Here is a 17,604-nt window from a genome sequence, read left to right on the forward strand (position 1 = left end):
GTCATGATTGTAATCGTAATTATTTAACTATTATTATTATTTAACTATTATTGTTATTATTTAACTATTATTATTATAATTATTAAAATTATATTGTGAACAACTATCCATGAGAAAACAAGCACAGTTTCATCTGGCTCATTGACATCATTACCACGCCAAGATCGTCTCATGTCGCTTTATTCACCTAGTCTCAAGAAAACCCAACGCTCACGCTCACCCAGAAGAAAGAGTACACCATCGCGGCTGTACTTGCGCCAAGCTTTCCCAACGTTGGGTTCTGCAGCTGCTTCTGATCTAGAATCATCAACTGTCTCCCAAATTAGCCCTGATGTGTTGTTCAGGCGTCGACAGCAATTACTTCACGATGCGCAAAATGAAGTGCAAGAGACTGATGGAATCGATAGGCAAAAAGGATATGCTTTGGGTAAACAACAGCAACAACAGAAAGTAACCAACAGCATACATGTACGCACACCTTTGTCTTCCATACCCTCTAACACCGATACGCATGATGCGAAGGATGCGAAGGATGCGAAGGATGTACAGGAAACGCTCGCGAGATTCCTCAACCAAAAGTCTTTATCTTCGTCTTTAACCTCGAGTGCGTCAGGCCTTCGGCCAATACCCTCAGATAATGTATCTCAATCATACACACCATCTGTACCGCGTCTACGAACAACAGAGACAGAGTATGATCAGTCGCCTACTCGATTTACGCGTCTTAGCACACCCCCAAGGGGTGTGCCAAGTACTTCACCAGCTAAATCTTTGCAGGAACAAGGCATATTCACGAGACAAGGATTTGCATCAGCGTTAGCGGAACAATGGCAACAGCGAAGGCATGAAGATATAGAACAATTGGGAAATTTAAATCGTCCATTATCGCCATTCATATCATCATCGCCATTGAATCAACATCTACGAAGCCGGCAGAAGTATCTTGAACAGGATCAAAGATTCTCCATGAACAAGTATGACGATGACACGATGCTGAGGGCACAGAAACGATATGAATCGGAGCTGAGATCTACACATGATAATGGCAAAGTTTGTCTGGAAGGCAAGAGGCCCTCAAACGCCGGTGCTGAATACATTGATACACAGGCTGAGGAATCTGCACAGGAAGATCAAGAATATGCCTATGGCGATGAAGAGGTATCATTCAGACGGCCAAAATTAATATCAACATCCTCAGATCAAAGCACGCTTGTAGATCGGCTTCATAGCTCTGAAGATAAGCCCGTATCTTTGTCTTCTGTGCAAACGCCCCCAGCTGCATCAAAATTTGTAGCGCGGTCAGGATCTTGGGCAAAATTGGAAGCCGAGAGTTCATTGTTGGAGGTAGCCGAGCGTACTGCAGCGATTACTGAGGAACTGCGTGGGGTGTATAATAATCTACAGGAGCTTTTTTCGCCTGAAACAGAGGCCAAATTGAATAGAGGAAAGTCAGTTTTGAGCGCACAAAAGGACATCGGTTATGACCATATCAATAACGATTTCCAGTCCTCAGTACCAAAGCCGCCAGTAAGCCCGAATATCCTTAGAAAGTATTTCACTTGATAATGAGGCTCGTCTTAATTTTTTTTTTTTTTATTTTTTTTATTTTTTAAAAAGGTGTTCAAAAAGTCCCCAGCCAGTGTGAAGGTGGCATCACCTATCAAAAAATCGAAACCAGCCCCATTGAGACCAGCTCTCAAGCCGAAACAACATCAACCTTCCCCATCAGAATCCCCAAACCAGCAGAAATGGAGACAAGGTCAACATCAGCAGAATTCTCAGGAGTCATCATCATCAAAGCCAAACAAGGCTGATGATGCATATCGGCATAATATTATTTTAAGATGGTTAATATCTGACGCAGAATCTGCACGTCGGATACGCCAAATGAATGGTAGCATCGATCTTAATTCAATTACACCAGACGTTGCCGAGGTAATCAGAAACCGCATAGAAGTGTCAAAGAGAAAATGATAGAAGATGAAATTGTAATCCAATATGATGTTTTGTCCTAACACCATCACTCAAATAATCTTCATTAACAATACCCTTCTTTATTAGATTTCCACACCATCCTCTAATGATATTAAGGAGACGGATACTGATACTAATGACAAACATCAGGAGCAGTTCCATCGAAAACTAAATCGTTGGAAACGCGTGGAGAAGCAAAGTCAAGATTTGGCTTCCTCACTGCCTGATTTATACTCAGACCTACATATTCCTACAGTGTCCTCTAGACAGGAAACACCTTTTAACAATGACTTATCATGGGTAAATGATTATAACCAGGAAAGTGATGTTGGCCATTATGATGACCAAGGCTACTCAGAAGTACTCACGGAGGTTGAAGTACAAAAGAGACAACACCATGATAAAGATCGATACCCGAATTCAAATCCGACAGAGCTCCAGGATAAACTTTCGCAGGAAATACTGGCTGAAATGGCTCGCGAAGAGGAGTTACGTGCAATGAGGGGTAAACGACCTCAGCATGAGATGACTCAACTAAATGGACATGTAGATCCTGAGGACCTTGCTGTGGATGGCCAGAGACTTTCCAAAAAGCGAAAAGAAGCAGTATTTTGGATGTCGTGAGCTGTGCAGTTCTAACACTGCCTGATATTAGATATACAGAAAATAGATGTTATTTATAAATACAAAGCGACATATTTATTGTTCACTGTAGAATGTATGAAGTCCTCTCTCATTGTGAAAACCAGCTACTCTTCGTCGCTTCCAAGAGCTACCCTTCTCTTCTTGAGGCGTCTATGAATGGCTTGCTCCTCCTCATCCTCCTGAGCATCTTCTTCTGAAGCTTCTCTATGCTCCATAAGCTTGTCCTCGTCTTCTGCATCCAAATCAGTATCACGGTCACGGTTACGACCGCGTCTATGACGTTCATCACTATGATGACGCTTATGCTGGGGGCTACGACTGCGGCTCCGACTCCGACTTGGGCTGCGACTAGGGCTACGGCTGTAGCTTCGATTACGTTCGCGGCTACGATCCCGGCCACGATCCCGCTCGCGGTCACGGCTACGGTCGCGATGGCGACGGACGGGACTGCGACTGCGACTGCGACTGCGACTGCGACTTAGACTTCTGCTTCTGCTTCTACTTCTACTAGGACTACGGCGACGGTGGCGATCTCTACTACGGTCACGACTGCGGTCTCGGCTCCTGTCTCGTTTACTACGTCTACGTGAGTCATAATCATCTTCCTCATCCATAGAATCATCATCACCGCTCGAATAACGACTCCTTGACTTGTAATTATCGGAGCCTGCCTTTTTGATTGACTATTGTAGTGAAACAAAGAAATCAAAAGGATTTTTACTCTTTAGAAAAGAAAAAATACTCATAGGCCAGGTGCATCTGTACCAACTTGCTGCTTACCATGATCTTCTCACGTCGTGCTTCTTCTTCAGCTTCAAAATCATCGTCATCCGCATCGTCATGTTCACCGTCGCTTTCCTCAAGCCCACCTACAGGAATTCCGATTGTCTTTACATACCTACTTCTCTCTGCAGCAACCCTACGACGACTGCGAACTTGCTCCAACTCGCGCTGCTCAATCGCTTCCTTTGCGGCTTTGGGATCGCTCAATGTTGCTACCATAACTGTCTTAACGTTCTTGACATGTTTGCCTGCAATTGCAGCAGTTAGCTTGCGGTGAGTCAAGGATTGTGTGGACTGTGGCTGGAAAGTCAAGGTATCTGTGAAGACTTGTTGGGTCTGTAGCATGAGTTCTGAAGGATGATGTACAACCAAAAATTGATGCTGATTATGAAGGGATTGTGCCGTGACTTGAAACATCTCATCGCCAAGAACCAGGGACATCGATCCATCGGACCAACGAACAAAACGTGCATTAGATTCCTTCTCACGCTCTTTGGCTGGAATACTGGGGTCATCCTGCCCGTCCTTAAAGCGCCAGCGAATTGTGTTTTCTACTTTGAGTTTGATTCGCTGTGTGTTCTCTAATTCATCAGCATTTTTTTCCTGTTCGTCGTCATAAGTGTCTGGGTCGAAAGGCTTAGTATCTACGTTTAGAAAATTTGGCAACCGTGACAAAAATATCTACAATATATATTTGTTTAATAAAATATCCAATATCTCAACCCATAGGCTTATAATAACATAAATATACAAGGTTAGATTATAGAAAATCCACGAAAGGGACTTCAATTACCTTATTATCAGAGCTATAAGGGTATCCAATATCTGGTAGCTGCACTGAAACTCTATTCTCAATCCTGTCCTTGGAATGAGAGCTCCCATATTCATTGTCATATCCATGCTCTTCATCTAATCTGTCATCACGATGTTCGTATTTTCTCTGTTTGCCTTCTTTTCTTTTTTTCGCCCTCGAGTCTGCATCATCGTCAGAGATAAAACTTTCGACAGACTCGGACCTATTTTCATTAGGTTTACAATACAAAATGATACTGTGAGTTGTTACTGTCGTTTTAGAACGTAGCATTTAGAACTGATGTGGGAGACACTGTCGTTGAGTCTTCCATTACCTCCTGCTTGCACCCTTCATCTCTTGCACATCGTCTTCACTCCCACTCTCTTCGCGTCTTACGCGGCTGTCAGATCGATGGCCTTCCCGGTCTTCGACATCTTCATCTTCATCGTCATCTTCAATCCTCCCCGTAGAGCGTCTGGATTTACCGCCTTCATTGTATTGCTGACTTTTGGCTGTATCCTGGCTGGCATCATCTATATCGTCGTCTTCATCATCGCTAAAGCGATTGTTGCGTCTATGGCGACGTCTACTGTTCGATCCACGGCCCTCGCTTGCTTCCGAATCTGATCCATGTTCTCTGGCATTATGCTGAGCCTGACGCTCTTGGCTATAGCTTTGGCTTTGGCTGTTTTGCGGGTGATCATTACTATTGTCATCATCATCGTCATCGGAGCCAAAAAGATCTTGCATAGTGTCTTCCTCGGGCATTGGGGTGTGTTCTGAATCCGACATCGTGTATAGTGTCAATAGGGTTTATTATTGATAACCTGTACGCTATGTAATTCTTATTTATGGTGTTGGGATCACTCCTGAGCTCTCGAGGTGTGGTGAACAATTACAAGTGAATGGATGATGGACAACTGGATCGCGCTTCAACCCTGTTTGGGGCTTGGGAGAAGGAGAGAACAGTACAATTTTAGCCCAATTACGTCACCCGCCCAAAAGGGAGCACAATCTTGGCCTAAAAACAAAAGGTCAACTCTTTCTGTCTTTTCGCACAATTTACTCACTCTTGAACACCTCTCGCTATTATTGTATCGATTACATTACTCAGATCTGCTACTGGGTCTTGCATATACTCCAATGTGCACTTTCTTTTTTGCTTATTATATGCTATACGTCCCAGCTTCTTCCATAGGCCCATAAATTCTTCTTCACACTCTTCAAACGCCTGGGCGGTGGCCTCTTCCCTCTCCTTAGCTCCCATCACATCCAGCTGGCAAGGTAAATCTAGCAAGGTAAAGCTCTCGAGAAGGGGCCTAAAGTCGGACTCTAAGTGCTTGTTCTAGTGTTCAGTGCGCGAAGCCGTCGTAGACCCTTGACACCAAATACATGTACTTGCAAAGGATCTCCTGGCGGACATAGTCGAGGCATGAGCATGCCCTTCTCTACGTTTACAGCAACGGAGTACCCTATCCAAATCCTTCGAAAGGCTCTACCGCGAACGGAAGGATGATTAGAACCTATCCATATACAATCAAACTTTCGACGTTCTCGATTTTCAACACATGCCTCTCTCTCGACCAACCTCTCGCATACTATGGCCCTTGCGCCCGCGAAACTCACTGCCATTGCTCTCGCCAGCCTTTCTCAGTCGTACTGTGAAAGCGTTGCAGGCTGTATTCCATTCTTGAGCTTGAAATACTGAGCCCTGAAGTCCTGATTGATGAGTCCCTGCGATTTGTATATGATGAAATCAATTCGTAAACCGCGCTTCCCTTCCAGGACTTATGTCTTCAAAGCTTTGAGCCAAGACTCCAGAAGGTTGTTTGCGCCTATGTGCTGGTAGCCTATTAAGTTTATTAGGATGTCGGGAATTCTTCGAAGGAGCAACTTAATACCGCCGTTTACTGGTGCTTTATCTTACCTCTCTCACGAAATACAGCTCTTTTCCATGTAGTTGAAGGAGGGTTTTATGCTATCATTGCTAGAATCATAAAATTGGTCCTCGATACCTCTCCAAGTATCATTAACTTTTTCGTCAGAGCCTACAACGCGTAATTCTTTTATCAAGTCCTTCATATGCAACCAGTATCGCTTCTAAAGAGTATGAAGTCACATTAAAGTGCTATCGCCAAGGTATCTTGATGGAGCATCAACATGGTATATATATCTTGCCTTGAACCCACCCCTCATGCAATCTTCTCATAACTTTTGCACATGGAAGTGGCAGAAGTAAATTGATGCGGAGGAGAATAGCTCCTGAATGACTTCACTCTATATCACAGAATAGCCCACCATGAATTTTGAAATCCTGAAGCCGCACTCGGTTTTGAGCCATGATAACCATCTCTTTATGGGGAACCTGCCGTTGAAAATAATACAATGGTCTCAGTTTGGTAAACACCATTTTCACATCGTTGTTAGACTATGCCCAAACTTACAATGACTCTGAACTGCAGAGAATATGAGCAGCTCAGTCCTTGACAAGGATCACAAACAGGTAGGCTGAAGAACCGCTATCCCCTTTGCCCTTACCTTCCCTCAGAGGCATAGCAACTCTATGTGTGGAGTCCATGCAGGCTATCAAGTTGTTATCTTCTATGCCTTGTTGAAGACAGAAAGGAGGACAGTAAGTAAAGTTAACGCCAGATGGTTCATATCGTGGATCAGAGCGGTCCATACCTCCAACAGGAACTTTGTACACCAGGCATTTAGATATCTTTACAGGTCGTTGACACCAATTTTATTAGCAAACCATTCTTTACCCCTGTTTGCTTGATTTTCCTTCATCTGTCCCTCAACACTGGCGACAATGCTATTGCCTCTCGTGAATGCCTTTATCTGTTACAACAGACCAGTGTAATAAGTAAAAATTTATTGAAAAAAACTTCAAGGTCATTTGTTCAGTACATCAGTACGATACACTGCAATAGACCCCTGCACGTGCATCGTCGTAAGTAATAAGGAAGCTTAGAGGAGCATTTTTCGTCTCTGCCTCAGCCTGTGAACCATGGGATGTTAGTCATGGTCTAAGTAAAGGCAAAAACATTTAATATATGCTGGGACGATCATTACCGCCTGAAGAGTCCCTTTCATTTGGCCTTAAATCATTCTTGATATGTTTCCAGTCATGGCCGCTGGAGACCATTGGCTTCATCCAGTTGCGCTCATTAGAGCCCAGAGGAAGAAAGATGCTATTGGACGCTGTGCTCTAACCAAGGAGATTATTCCTTCGCATCCATCAACTGAGAATAATGCGATGGTTCATGTCTCTTCGATTGGCTACGAATAATATTACATACATTATGCATCGCCATTACATTGCAATAAAAATACATTTGGCACAATACCAACAACTTGTCCAACAAAGCCCTCACAGAATGGACGAATATTTCTTGGGCGTATAAACTCATTGACAGCTATCTAAATAGCCAAGTGGGCGCTCAAAAGAAAGATCGATTGAGTCAGAGAAAGTAATCCTATATGTTAAAAAGCGAATGGGTTTGCAGAGAACTGTGGCTGCAAAAAAAGAAAAAATAGAAAGAAAGGCTTTCACATAACCCCAGCATCCGTTGAGAGTATTCCAGTGTGTTGCTAGTTTAATATATAGTCGCCATCGTAGTATAGTATCAATGCATATGATTTTGCTATCCTTGGCTTGTTAGATCTGTTGTTTCTTTACCTTGTTGCCCTCTTTTAATGAATCTATCTGGATTGGCAATCATTGTTAAGAACCATGGGACTAAGTTTCGCTTTGCTGGACCTGTTGAAAATACTGGAGTGAGTGGTGGAAAACCCCATGTGTGATTTGAGTGTTGTGGATGTGGATGGCGAAGGAATACGTTGAGAGGATGTGAGTGGTGTGAGAAGAAACCAAGGTAAGGAAGATGGATTTATATATCTTTTCAAATCCTTGGCGAAGCAGTATATATTCTTATCAATATGCTTATAAAGTCCCAGCCACATCTAACAACAGCCACTGTGTTAAGGTTAAGGCAAGGTTACTGGTTTTAAAAAAGAGAAACCTCTCCTGATCATCCTTCTTTCACAGGTTGTAAATGAAACAAAACGGTCTTTGTATTTTCTCAAGATACCAACCCATGAATTTTTGGCAAGCCCATCGTTGTTAGTTGACAGCTCTTTTTAACAGCATGTAACAACTGTTACTCTTCATTAATATAAAACCCGCGAGCAATCATCCAAAGCGAGGCTGCTTATCATTCACGTCCAATAGGGGTTCTTTTTTTTTTTTTAGACTTCAGTAAACTAGTGGCGTTGTGGTGTATCGCTGGCGATTATACATACAGCAAACAGGAAGAGGCTCTGCAGAGCTCTTCATGCGGAAATCTTATTAGAGTTGGTTGGTTTTTTCTTATCCGTATGTATACAACATAACACAATTGTTTTCGACTGCTGCTGTGAGCGCGCTTTCTTTCCCTAAACGAGCTCAGCCTTGTGTTGTATTGACACAAAAGGATACAGCTGTAACTGGCTACAAAGAAGTAATACCAGACTTAGAGCCATGAGGGCTCTAATATTCGCATTTTTGGGCAAGAGTCGATGAATGTGAAGTGTTGAAGAAAAATAAATCGTTTGTCCTAAACGCATTAGGCTCGAATCCAGTCAGAGAGGGAAGTTTGCATCTAAACGCGTGTGAGCCTAGGAGAGAGAGAAAAATTAAATCTCGTGGCCGATCCACAACTGACTGGTTTGGTGATGATAGCATATAATATTGTCTCGTCCGCCTACCTTGAGCTATGTAACATTACCTTGCGAAGTCTTTTCAGTCATGCATCATTTGGAAGTTGGATTGACGAAACTTGTGGAAATGAAAGTAAACTACTCAAGTTCGTCTAAACAGATGAGACCAGTTGCCACTCTACCTTCTTGAAGTTTGCTGTCTAAAAGACCTGGCTACTTTTTTTTTTTTTTTTTTTTTTTTTTGGAACTTACTCTCTATTTACCATCTCCCCACCTCTCTATGCTTCTATCCAACTAGCAAATTTTACGCCATGGCGATTGTAGGACCGTGACCACTTCTATAAGGAGAATGGATACGAGCCAACTTCATTGGTCGCTCGAGTATTGGTTTTTGTTTGCTCCAAATAAGCAAAGAGTTAAGGCCCAGACTGTTTTCTTCACTACCATTCGCTTTACCTGCGCCTTCCGCCCACTCTACGCAGCCCGCACGATCCTAGGGCAGAAAATTCCAGGGGTCTCTTCTAAAGCAACCTCCGTCCTTTATCTCGATGGAGAACCCTGCACAGAGAAAGAGGTAATGAATGCCAAAAGATAGGCGCTGCACTTGAAGGCTTTGACTCAAGCATCTAGGTTCATTGGGCAGTTCGAAATGAGAGTCAAAGAGAAGCAAGCAGTTCGAAAGACTCTCTTCAAGAGCACCAGTAAGAAGCTTTTGATGGCATTCCATTGGAGGAGAGCTAACAAGGATACCTTTGACACTTTCATCTGCTTGAAAGGTTGGACCGTCGTCAAGTCCTCAACGGAGGCGGATTTGCAGATCACAAAAGGCTGCCAAGAAGACTACGTCGTTGCCACAACAGACAGTGATCTGCTTGCATATAGCAGAGTTAAGACCATTTGGAGAACAATTTCGAGCTCTAACATCCTTGGGTACGACTTGGATAGTATCATTAAGCATCTCGAAGGCCCAACCAAAGGCAGGTAATCAAAAGCAGGCAACGGAAAGGCAGTCAGCCAAGGCTACTGCGGCCAATCACCCAAGGCACCAGCAAAGGAAATGTCAAAAAGCATAACCAAAGAAATCCAAGCCAACTTAGAAATAGCCAATCATTTTAAATTTTTTTTTATTTATTTTTGGCTACGAGTCTGGCTGTTCTTGAACAAGGCCATGGTTTGGAAACGGTAGTATAGTAAACGATTAGTAATAAAAAGTAAGAGAAAAGCTCAAATACAATATATATACCCTTGTTCTTTGCCTGAAGTTCTAGTGGATGGATATCCGTGACCATTGTGAGCGCAAATGCCACTCGGATGGAAATAGCAAATTAGTAGCAATAATCAAAAATGATCCCAATAGGCAATGCTGTGTCGGCTATTGATAGCAAGCTGCTCGGTAAACATAACTGGCTATATAGTTATATTCACTCATTCATAGCCTTGAAGAGCAATTCAGTCAATTACATGAGCATCTCAGTGGCGTTGAACTATCAGTCGGTAGGCTTTGGTCATAGCTGATTTAGGCAAAAGGAGAATAAACTAACCGCCATTTCAACGCGTCTCCTTTATTGACAATAACCAGACGTGCCATAGTCAATACAACCCATACTCTAATGACCTTTATCTGCTTTGTTACCCCCTTGGGAGCTGAAGGCCCTTTTCGGTGGAGGGTTAGTAGCAATAGCTATAGAGGACAGAATGGCAACACTTGATGACTGGCATTGGATGCATGTGCGTGTGTGCGGGCGTGTATGAGGTCATGGGGACCTGACCTAATGGAGTACGATATGCCATACCACCCCCACACAGTGGGCTCTGGACAACATTTTGGGAGTATTTTCGATGAAGTAGAAAAAACACCTTCCAAGGGACCAAGAGACTGGCCCTTGCAGCCTAGGATGTAGCCAGATAAGCTATATAGTCACATAGCAAACAATTACTCAGTAAATAAAAACGAAATGAATAAGAAAATAAAACTACACTTTGATTCAAACTGCAACGGTGCATTCCAAAGTGCATCTTCCGACAGGTGGAGCTCTGATAGGTGGGCATCCGTTGCACTATGCAAGCCTTATTGGAAAATAGAGAGTGAAGCGAGTTTATTAAGGGGTGCTTGCCTCTCTGATTCAAGGGTATTTGAGCATGGGACGCGAACTTTATTTGCTTTGCTTTGCCCAAAAAAGCAACTTCAGCAGCAATGACAATAACAGCTGCGTGACTCCAGGGTTGGAAGAGGTGTTCCTGGACAGCAAATTTTACTTTTCATTCATTGCGTTCCTCAACACAACATACATTCACCTTTTCACCTGTCATGTTTCGTGGTGCATCCTTTCTTCTGCTTCTTAATTGGGTCTGCATTGTCTCATGGCTCATCTCTTCCTTCGATTCCACCACTGCCACTATTGTCGTTCTGGTAAAAAGAAGCTTTTTTTTTTTTTTTTTTTTAAATTGTATAAGTATCTCGCCACCGTCCTAACTTATTGTATTAATCTTGAGTTAGGCAACCAACGATACTTTTGTGGATAGGACAGCTGCATTTGGTCCTAGGATCCCTGATGAGGGTATAGTTCTTAACCTTATCGCCATTGAAACCCTTGACCCATCGCAGGGAACAACAGCTTGTCATCCTCTTCCTATTGCACCATCAACTAACGGCTCCTGGGCAGCACTAGTAGAGCGAGGAGGTGACTGTAGTTTTGTCGACAAGGTACGCAACATGCAAGCCAGTGGAGCCAAGGCAGTGGTCGTTGGTGACAATCAGCGTAGTGGACTCATCACCATGTATGCCCGTGGTAAGTGAACGGAGACGGATACCTCCTTTCTCAGTTGGTTTACAGATTAAAGTCAGCCACCCCGTGTGCTTCGTATTAGGAAAACCAAAATATCGCATACTTCTTTATACTACCAACTTTTTTCCTTTTGTGTGCGTACTCGGGCACTATACCATTGACATATGCTAATACTCCTTGCATGAGGTTGGATGCAGCATGGGGAGATATCTTTTTTTTTTTTGTTCCAAATGAAGGATAGCGGAACATTGAGAGGGAGAGACAAAGACCAGTCTTAGTGTTACAAAATGGGCTTTTCTAGTCCATCCTTATCCTTAAAAGCTTCTTTCACCACCAACACTTCCTTTTCTTCACACTTTTACCCCATCGTCCAAGCATAATGCTCTGAAAAATAAAATGTTGGTTCTCATTTTCGCTTATCACTCTTACTCACGCGATCATCCTAGCCTTAACAGCTTAATCAAACTACTGTGTTTTCTGACTATTTCTTTTTTTATTATTGATTGGTTGTGAATAGAAGACGCGTCTGATATTCTTACTCCGTCTGTGTTTATTGCTCAACACCACTACCGGGAACTACGATATTTTGGGAATCAATTTGGGAAGGAGTTCCTGATTAAATTAACTCCCGATGACTTAAACTGGTATTGTATCCCTAAACCCCTGAAATATTACTTTCTTGTAGACCATTCATTACATTAATCCGGCAGTTCTCTTGCTTTCATTCTTGGGAGAAGGGAGCCACTCTAACCTTTCCCCTACTATCATAATAAGGCCATTACTAGATGTGGTCATCTTTATTATTCTCTCTCCTGCATTCGTTGTGCTTTTTCTCTATTTCCTCTGGAGGGTCCGTATTCGACAACAACACATTGCGGACTTGGCCTCATCTGAGGCCGTTACCAACTTGCCAATCAAGGTTTTTTATACAAGCAAGCTTAAAGAAAACGAGCCTGTGGAATGCGTCATCTGTCTTGAGGAGTTTGAGGATGAGACCGAGCTGCGCGTCTTGCCTTGTAAGCATGAGTACCATGTCGTATGTATCGACAGCTGGCTTACAACCCGCAAAAGATTTGTAAGAGACTCATCGACTTGAATGCTGCGTTGCACTTCATTGAATTTATCCGTAGAAGCGCCTGGGAGAGCTTATATCGAACATTTCTTATCTCTCTATCTAGTGTCCAATATGCAAACGCGATATCTGTACAGCAACAGAATCGACACCTCTATTGAGATCAATCCACAGCAGATCTTCCAGCAACCGCCACAGTGATTATGAAGTCCCAGAAGGTCCGTACAGAGCTGCCTTCTCCGCGAATATTCCTTCCCAACCCTCCTCCTCAGATCCAACCGCATCATCCTCAACGTCCTCCTCATCTGTTTCTGGTGCTCGTATCGCATCGTCTTGGCCCTTAAGAACCGCAGGTATCGGAAGATCTGGACCAGGAATAGCTGCAGTTGCTTCTGCGGGCTCACGGGCCAGGCCATCGAATGCCTCCAATTCTGGCGCACCTTCGTCGCATCTAAGAGATCCTTCTAGTGATGATCAAGTCTTCTCTGGGATCTAACGCCCATCTTACGAAAACAATGTAACCGTTGCTGGCCGTAGATTTTATCATCAATCCGCCTCAATAGCCTGTGTATTATGCGTTAAATAAATAAATAAACCAAAGTAAAAAGACATGCCGTATTTATTTATTTGATTTTTTTTTTTTTTTTTTTTTAAAAGTACAAGACAGGCGCCAGAAGAAGAACCGGTGCTCTATTTACATTAATCATCAACCTTGCTATCAGATTGCTCCACATCCGCGGCCAAATCATTCGTAACAGGAGCAGCAAGTTCTGGTATCGAGCGTAGATTGGCAATATTAGTAGTCGGTGGGGCTTGTCCGTTTGTCTGAACCTTTGTCTGAATTGAATTAAAATTGATAGTAGACTGTTTCACCATTTGACGATGGATTCCAGCATAGTATATTCGCATATATAATCGCTGAATGATATCCTTAGTCAACGTTCGTTCCATAAATGCTGCTCGAACATCCACAATCCGCCCATGCATGCGACGTAGCTTCTTGAGCAGTGGCTCTAAAGCACTACGGCCATACCCTGCAATCATTTGTTCATCGTCCAAGCAATAACCAAGCACCTTAATCCTTCGGCCGAGATCCTTGTAGTTTGTCTCAGGACCAACCAGGAAGCCCTTATCTATAAACAATGCACGATGCAGTTCATCTAGATTAGGCGCCGTCCCACCAGGGGGAATAGGAGGTTGCTGTAAATATGCTAAGGCTATACTCCGACGAAGTAATGTGATCCGAAGGGAAAGAGAAGGGAGTTGGTTCAAGACGAGCAATATGAACGGTAACGATGTTCCCAAAGTAAAAATGATACTCTCACAGAGTTGCTGACGCTATTTTTTTATTTTTATTTTTTTAAAAAAAAATTAATAAATCAATAAAATAAATAAAAAAAATTCGTAATTAATTGCATCGAGCAAACAATTTGTTAAAGGGTCGATCAGTGTCAAGGAGCAAACAATTATTTACCTTGCTGTCCCAATCACTCTCCGGGATAATGTCAAGAAGAGCAACCATAGTTGATCCCAGAAGAGACTTGATATCACCAATGATAGGATCTGTAGTCATCCTGAGAAGCAGGTTCATAATCTTCTGAATTTCCACAAAGTCATAGAACTGAGGGCTATCAAGTAGTGAAAATATACGATATCAATTTAATATCGAGAGATGAGGGCTGAATGGTCTCGAAGCTTCAAATAAAGCAGATATACACAACACTTACTTCAATGTTGCTGTTATGTTCACCAGTTTGATAATAGATTTAAGGTTCTGCCTAGGAAAAGACTTCGTCTCCGGAACTACATGACAAAGACATTTTTAATAAACGAAAGTTTACTCTCATGCTCCCAGAAAAAGGAAGAAAGAAAGGAAAAAAAACATGAACAGTGGGTTCTTTTCTTTTATAACAGTTCATCGTCTTCGCCTTACGTATCAAGCGCTGATTTCGAGTTTCCTTAGTGACTGGTGTTGCTCTCCAATCTTGTGTAAGGCATTTGTCATTTGCACCATACATCCCGAACACTCGTATCAAATCCTGATGATCTATTCCGTGGACCGAAGTCCTCTGAAAAAAAAATATAATAAAAAAAGTGGGGAAGGGTCAATTTTGAGTGATCACTCTAAATGCAGAGCAGCAAATCAGCACAACGAACCTGCGTCAAAATTCGCTGCAACAATGCAAAGACTGAGAGTGTAACAGGTTGGTGCTGTTCAGTTGCAGTAACAAGTAGCAGCCACTTGAAGAGCGATCGAGGCATGGTCCATGGCGTGGCACTGATAATCATGAGATATGGAGACATTAAAAAATGTCTCCTTTCTGTCTCGGTCTTCGTGCATTCTAAGACTTTTTGGACGACATGATCCGAAGCATCCGCGCCCTCTAACTCAAGTTCCAAGGATGGAATAACGAATTCCTGTTTAAACACAAAATAAGGTTCATTTAGTCCCGCATAATCCATTGGTACTCTTAAGCGAATCAATAAAGCTCACTCCTTTTCTCTATCAAACATAAAAGTACTAATACCTGCGGCCAATGCACAAAAAACTCAATAAAGTCTTCAACAATCTCTGATGAGTTTTCTTCTATAATTTCTGTCAATGCACCTTCTTGTTCCTCGGACAAGACTCCTTTAGGGATCATAGTAGGTCCGGAAATGACCTCTTCATCTTCAGCTTCATCGAATTCTTCAATTAACTAGCATGCAATGTAAAAGGCATTAGAGGATTGATCATACAAGTCTTTGATACTAGAATCGTTCATATTTTGTGTTTCTTACATTGTCATCCAATGTCGTATTGGCGCTTGCAGTTTTGATGTCATATCCAATCTCATCCCTGCGTTTCTTTTCTTTGAGCAATACATCCAATGAAAAGAAATGTTTCTTAGCTTGGGTCGATTTTGGTGTTTTGGATGTTAGTTTTGGTGATATAGCAGGAATGAGCGCTGGCTTTGCAACAGAACTTCTCAAGGTGCGACCTGATTTTGCCGAGGTTTGCGCATGTACCACTCTACCCGTTGCACGTTGGAGCGGTATATCCTCAAGCTCAGCATCGATATCGGATAGCTTCATATCTAACTTTGACTCCGTCTCGTCCTCTATAGGAGTGGCATCAGTTGTAGCTGGAGTTCCTGTGGATGGCGTTGGGGTGGCTGGACTTAAATTCCCTGAAAAGAGGTCGTCATCAAGCTCAGAGTCTGACTCTTCCAACACCTAATAAGGAGAAATAATTTTGATGGGACAAAACTAGATCTGATTAATGTATTTAACTTAATCATTAGAGAGCAGTGGTTTCCATGTACACCCTCCATACCATTGGACCGATCTTGTTGGAGAATTGCTTAAGGGTCGGGATGTCATCGTCAGAGCCCAGCGGTCCCAAATTCGGATTACTGTCGTTGGTTTCCATTTCTTGTCCTGAAGATGTGAGTTGAGGGGCTATAGCTACAAATGATGGCGTCAAAGTATAAGATAAAAATGAAAAGAAGCACTTATTTTTTCCACTTCGCTTTATGATGTTTCACAAATTTCCACACGAACCATCAATCTCGGCAGCCACCAAAATGTTGGTGTCATTCCAATCTGCTTCTGATCCAGAGTCTGACCCCTCTACAATATCTTTTGTAAATGGACTATTCTTTATGTTTTCAAGTTCCAGAGGCTTCAGTTTACTGTTACTGTCCATTAATTCCAAACTTGTACCCATCTCTTCAGCCAGTTTCTCTGAAAAGGTCAAAGAGGGCTTAGAAGGCATTGATCCTGGTGTCATTCCCTTCCATTTTGCCTTCCTTGGAGACAGAGCCAACCTTCTAAGCGACTCTCCCGATACTTGAGAATTAAAGGTCATAAGACCCAGGCTGTCGACAGAGTCTAGATCAGTGGAAATAGGCTCATTATGCTTTGATGCCTCTCCTGCCTCTGATTTGATGCTGCTTTTCCCAGGGCTGGATGGATTTAAGCTATCTGAAGCGTCATAATAGGTATCATTGAGGTCTTCATTGTCTCCTGGGCTAAATGGATTATGTGGTGGACTCATTTCAAAAGACATAGAAGGATCGAGGTCATCTTCAAGTGAGGTGTCGGCAGCCACTTCCGATTGTTCAACGTCTTTGTCTTCAGGAGTGTGCCTCTCTGCCCTATCTGGTATCGAAGACTCGAGTTCGGCAGATGGTCTAAGCGATGAGACGATATGAGCGATTATATGTAAATTAACAGCCAGTCTGAGATCTCTATCCCAATCTGCATCCTGTCAATGATATCATTACCCTGGATGTCGCTGGAAATATGAGCTGATCAGCCGCGTACTATTGCATTGTAATAATGGAAAAATACCATCAACTACTGGACTGCCTCAATATGCACCATTGCACATTCTCAATTGCATTCATTCCGGCATATATCTTTTTTTTTGTACTTTGAATTTGATATGACAAATGAACTTTTTACATCAACAAGAAATAAACCCATGATTAGCAGTTGAGCCACACACAATGACAATCCACGACGTCCGCCATATAAGTATAATACCATCCATGTACCTTGAACTCGAACCCGAAGTCGACTGAAAGTATGACCCTATGGACCGCATGCTGTTGGAGATTGAATGAGTTGATTTAGTTATAAAAGAATTGAGCATTTTCCTTTTCTCTCTTTTTCCTTTTTTATTTTTTTGGAACATTCGTACTTGAGGTGAGCTGTCCTCTGGTTCTTGGACGTTCGCCCCATGTGTCACCGATGCCTTAGGATGTCAAGTAACAAATGACAGGACAAACGACAACGGGATAAAGTTTCGCCAGTCCTGATCAGTCAAAACAAGCCACATTATACCTTCGGGACACAAAAGA

General features: G+C 42.7%; 4 protein-coding genes across 4 annotated transcripts; 2 read left to right on the top strand and 2 right to left on the bottom strand.

The window, feature by feature from the left end:
- Positions 1–133: 133 nt before the first annotated feature.
- Positions 134–2,669, top strand: BCR41DRAFT_386749 (hypothetical protein). The gene is made up of 3 exons (XM_022027825.1): positions 134–1,527; positions 1,618–1,935; positions 2,062–2,669. Exons 1-3 carry the CDS (start codon positions 172–174, stop codon positions 2,596–2,598), a joined length of 2,211 nt encoding a protein of 736 aa, XP_021881036.1. The 5' UTR covers positions 134–171; the 3' UTR covers positions 2,599–2,669.
- Positions 2,666–5,098, bottom strand: BCR41DRAFT_354307 (Leo1-like protein-domain-containing protein). The gene is made up of 4 exons (XM_022024291.1): positions 4,530–5,098; positions 4,196–4,418; positions 3,400–4,083; positions 2,666–3,302 (listed from the first exon to the last, which is right to left on the bottom strand). Exons 1-4 carry the CDS (start codon positions 4,985–4,987, stop codon positions 2,724–2,726), a joined length of 1,944 nt encoding a protein of 647 aa, XP_021881037.1. The 5' UTR covers positions 4,988–5,098; the 3' UTR covers positions 2,666–2,723.
- A 6,028-nt stretch (positions 5,099–11,126) lies between these two features.
- On the top strand, positions 11,127–13,355 carry BCR41DRAFT_354308 (hypothetical protein). Its single transcript, XM_022024292.1, has 5 exons — positions 11,127–11,309; positions 11,397–11,688; positions 12,203–12,329; positions 12,460–12,760; positions 12,864–13,355. Exons 1-5 carry the CDS (start codon positions 11,208–11,210, stop codon positions 13,251–13,253), a joined length of 1,212 nt encoding a protein of 403 aa, XP_021881038.1. The 5' UTR covers positions 11,127–11,207; the 3' UTR covers positions 13,254–13,355.
- A 71-nt stretch (positions 13,356–13,426) lies between these two features.
- Positions 13,427–17,507, bottom strand: BCR41DRAFT_386752 (hypothetical protein). The gene is made up of 13 exons (XM_022027826.1): positions 17,445–17,507; positions 17,299–17,349; positions 17,175–17,198; positions 17,026–17,064; positions 16,301–16,932; positions 16,074–16,204; positions 15,539–15,973; positions 15,286–15,456; positions 14,915–15,175; positions 14,691–14,826; positions 14,485–14,560; positions 14,232–14,385; positions 13,427–14,095 (listed from the first exon to the last, which is right to left on the bottom strand). The coding sequence occupies exons 1-13, from the start codon at positions 17,483–17,485 to the stop codon at positions 13,457–13,459; spliced, it is 2,790 nt and encodes a 929-aa protein (XP_021881039.1). The 5' UTR covers positions 17,486–17,507; the 3' UTR covers positions 13,427–13,456.
- Positions 17,508–17,604: the final 97 nt, after the last annotated feature.

Source organism: Lobosporangium transversale, assembly GCF_002105155.1.
Source record: "Lobosporangium transversale strain NRRL 3116 chromosome Unknown BCR41scaffold_20, whole genome shotgun sequence".
NCBI lineage: Eukaryota > Fungi > Mortierellomycota > Mortierellomycetes > Mortierellales > Mortierellaceae > Lobosporangium > Lobosporangium transversale.

Excerpts from the sequence above, each read along its gene's own strand:
- BCR41DRAFT_386749 (XM_022027825.1), top strand. The coding sequence starts at position 172 with ATGTCGCTTTATTCACCTAGTCTCAAGAAAACCCAACGCTCACGCTCA. Across the intron at positions 1,528-1,617 it reads CCTCAGTACCAAAGCCGCCA|GTGTTCAAAAAGTCCCCAGC; the intron begins GTAAGCCCGAAT and ends TTTTTTAAAAAG. Across the intron at positions 1,936-2,061 it reads TTACACCAGACGTTGCCGAG|ATTTCCACACCATCCTCTAA; the intron begins GTAATCAGAAAC and ends CTTCTTTATTAG.
- BCR41DRAFT_354307 (XM_022024291.1), bottom strand. The coding sequence starts at position 4,987 with ATGTCGGATTCAGAACACACCCCAATGCCCGAGGAAGACACTATGCAA. Across the intron at positions 4,419-4,529 it reads ATGAAGGGTGCAAGCAGGAG|GTCCGAGTCTGTCGAAAGTT; the intron begins GTAATGGAAGAC and ends TAATGAAAATAG. Across the intron at positions 4,084-4,195 it reads CTTATAGCTCTGATAATAAG|ATATTTTTGTCACGGTTGCC; the intron begins GTAATTGAAGTC and ends TATATATTGTAG.
- BCR41DRAFT_354308 (XM_022024292.1), top strand. The coding sequence starts at position 11,208 with ATGTTTCGTGGTGCATCCTTTCTTCTGCTTCTTAATTGGGTCTGCATT. Across the intron at positions 11,310-11,396 it reads CTGCCACTATTGTCGTTCTG|GCAACCAACGATACTTTTGT; the intron begins GTAAAAAGAAGC and ends ATCTTGAGTTAG. Across the intron at positions 12,330-12,459 it reads ACTCCCGATGACTTAAACTG|GCCATTACTAGATGTGGTCA; the intron begins GTATTGTATCCC and ends TATCATAATAAG.
- BCR41DRAFT_386752 (XM_022027826.1), bottom strand. The coding sequence starts at position 17,485 with ATGGGGCGAACGTCCAAGAACCAGAGGACAGCTCACCTCAA. Across the intron at positions 16,933-17,025 it reads TATTTCCAGCGACATCCAGG|ACCATCTGCCGAACTCGAGT; the intron begins GTAATGATATCA and ends CTCATCGCTTAG. Across the intron at positions 15,457-15,538 it reads ATACGACATTGGATGACAAT|TTAATTGAAGAATTCGATGA; the intron begins GTAAGAAACACA and ends ATTGCATGCTAG.